General features: G+C 42.4%; 1 protein-coding gene across 1 annotated transcript in view; it reads left to right on the top strand.

Annotated features, from left to right (window-relative positions):
- The window catches only part of fgfr1b (fibroblast growth factor receptor 1b), a 14,309-nt gene that overhangs the window by 4,179 nt on the left and 7,894 nt on the right, over positions 1–2,236 (top strand). The window contains exons 2-4 of the mRNA XM_025062586.1: positions 275–398; positions 1,924–2,031; positions 2,114–2,236. The exon at positions 2,114–2,236 is cut by the window's right edge and continues 59 nt beyond it. Coding sequence (XP_024918354.1) covers positions 281–398; positions 1,924–2,031; positions 2,114–2,236 — 349 coding nt within the window. The 5' untranslated portion in view covers positions 275–280. The remainder of the gene's footprint in view (positions 1–274; positions 399–1,923; positions 2,032–2,113) is intronic.

Here is a 2,236-nt window from a genome sequence, read left to right as displayed (position 1 = left end):
CTAACAAAAAAATGTCTCCTCATTCTTCTTCTCCTCCTCTTCCTCCTCCTCTGTCATGTCTTTGACAAACTCTCACTCTGCTGAATAAGCTGAATAAGGAGATAATCACATACCAATTCATAAGAGCTGAATAAGGAGATAATCACATACCACGAATCAAAATGAATCAGTTTTCGTTTAATTATTACACAGAAACAACACAGTTTGTCTCTGGGTCGTGACCTTGTGGCTCTTATCTTCTCCTTCCTGTGTCCTGGACATTTTGACCTTCTAGGACGCAATGTCTCCGTCCTCGTCTTCTTGCTGCCTCCTGCTGCTGACGTCTACCATCCTGCTGCTGGTTCTGGTTCATCTTCCTCAGGGTCAGTCCAGACCTGCCACAGAAGACAAGGACACAGGTGAGACAGTACACACATCGAAATGAACTTATAAATTTGGAAATGACACAGTGAGATTGACAGATGTTTTGTTCAGGGTCTGTTTTGACTGACCGGTCCATTTAAGGCTGTTTTGGTCCAGTCAGAGCTGCTTATAGGTTCAGTTCTTAGCGTTTGTTTTTATCCATTAGTTTGTCCAACTTTTTGCTCGGCTTTGTTTTGGTAAACAGAGTAAAATCGAGTCTGTTAGCTTTGTTTACCCAGTCTGTGTTGACTATTAAATAAAAAATGTAGTTTCTATGCTTTCGCCAAAGAGTTGACTGGTAGCATCTTCTGGGTCATCCTGTAGTTATTTTTTATGTTTCTGCCTATATATGTGTGTTTGTTAGATTTTAAATAACCTGTCTTTTGATGTTATCTTCCCAATCTTGGTCATGTCGCCTTTTAGTAAAATTGTGGATTAGTGGTTAAGGAAGTGGACTTGGGTCCGGAAGGCTTCAGTTTTGAGTCCACCAGCTGCCAAGTTACCACTGAGGTGCTCTGATCAAGGCACCGTCCCCACACACACTGCTCCCTGGGAGCTTAAATCTGCTCATTGTTCACTTTGGTGGTGGGTTAAAAGCAGAGGTCACATTTGGTTGTGTTCAGTGGTGAGCTGTGACACGATGAGTTCACTTTCCAAAACTCAAAACCAGACTTTGCTTTAAATTCTGCTGTTTTTAATTTCACTTCAAATATTACCATACTTTTAGTTGTCGACTAAAGACTGAGACCAAAACACTAAATATGTAAATATATATATTATTATGTATAGTAAGTGCACCTGGTGCGGAGACATTAAAACTCACATTTTTTTCAGGTAATCCTTCCTCAATATTCTGTTTGTTTCTGGCCCTGGTCTCAGGGCTTTGCCTCTGGTTTCATGTCTTTGCCTCTTGTGTCACCGCCTCTGTGTTACATAAAAGGTGATTAAAACTTTCCGATGAGAGAATTTCTCTGTAAGAGGAAAGTGACTTTGTGGAGGTTTGCCTTTTTTTTTGCCTGTTCTTTGCCTGAGTGAAGGTTCCTGGTGAACCCGAGGCTTGGCTCTGGGGAAGCTGGTTATGGTCTGTATGATCTGTGCAGACGCTGCAACTGACAACCAGATGTACACTTGTGCACACACATGCACAAACGTGTGCACACGCCTGCTGAGACTCTGTGTGGGTAATGAGCAGCACAAGAACACAAGAAACTCTCAGAGAAAACAATCGTCCTACTTTCTCTTTGTCTGCCAAAGAGCATGCAGCGAAAATTAGAGGTGAAAACAAAACCTGATTGTTTGACTTGTTGTTCTTTCCAAGTGAGAGATTATGAGTTCATGCAGAGAAAAATCAGTGCTGAAAAATGTCAGCCCTCAGTCTGTATGTGCTACTCTGCACTGCAGAAGCAAAGATTGTGACTTCCACCTGATTTCCTGTGACCAATAAATCAATATTTACAAACTGTTTTAATTGTCTGACATTTAGAGAGTAAACATGACAATTTGTTGTTTTTTTGCTCCCAGTTGATGTAGTAAAATCCTCTGAAGATGAGGAAGATGATGAATCATCATCAGAGGAAAAGGGAAAACTCTCCAATGAGTTGTCCACCAGCAACGAAAAGCTGAGTCAACGTGAGTGTCGGACATCTGCTCTCTGTCTTTTGTATTGATGGTGGATTTACATCGATCTTCTGTTCTGATTTCTCTTCTGTAGCCATGGCTCCTCAGTGGGTGATCCCAGAGAAGATGGAGAAGCAGCTCCACGCCGTTCCTGCCAGCAGAACCGTCAGGTTCCGGTGCCAAGCAACTGGAAACCCCGTTCCAACCCTGCGCTGGT

This window comes from Cynoglossus semilaevis, chromosome 14 (genome assembly GCF_000523025.1).
Source record: "Cynoglossus semilaevis isolate Cse_v1.0 chromosome 14, Cse_v1.0, whole genome shotgun sequence".
NCBI lineage: Eukaryota > Metazoa > Chordata > Actinopteri > Pleuronectiformes > Cynoglossidae > Cynoglossus > Cynoglossus semilaevis.
This window is presented reverse-complemented; position numbering and strand designations above follow the sequence as displayed.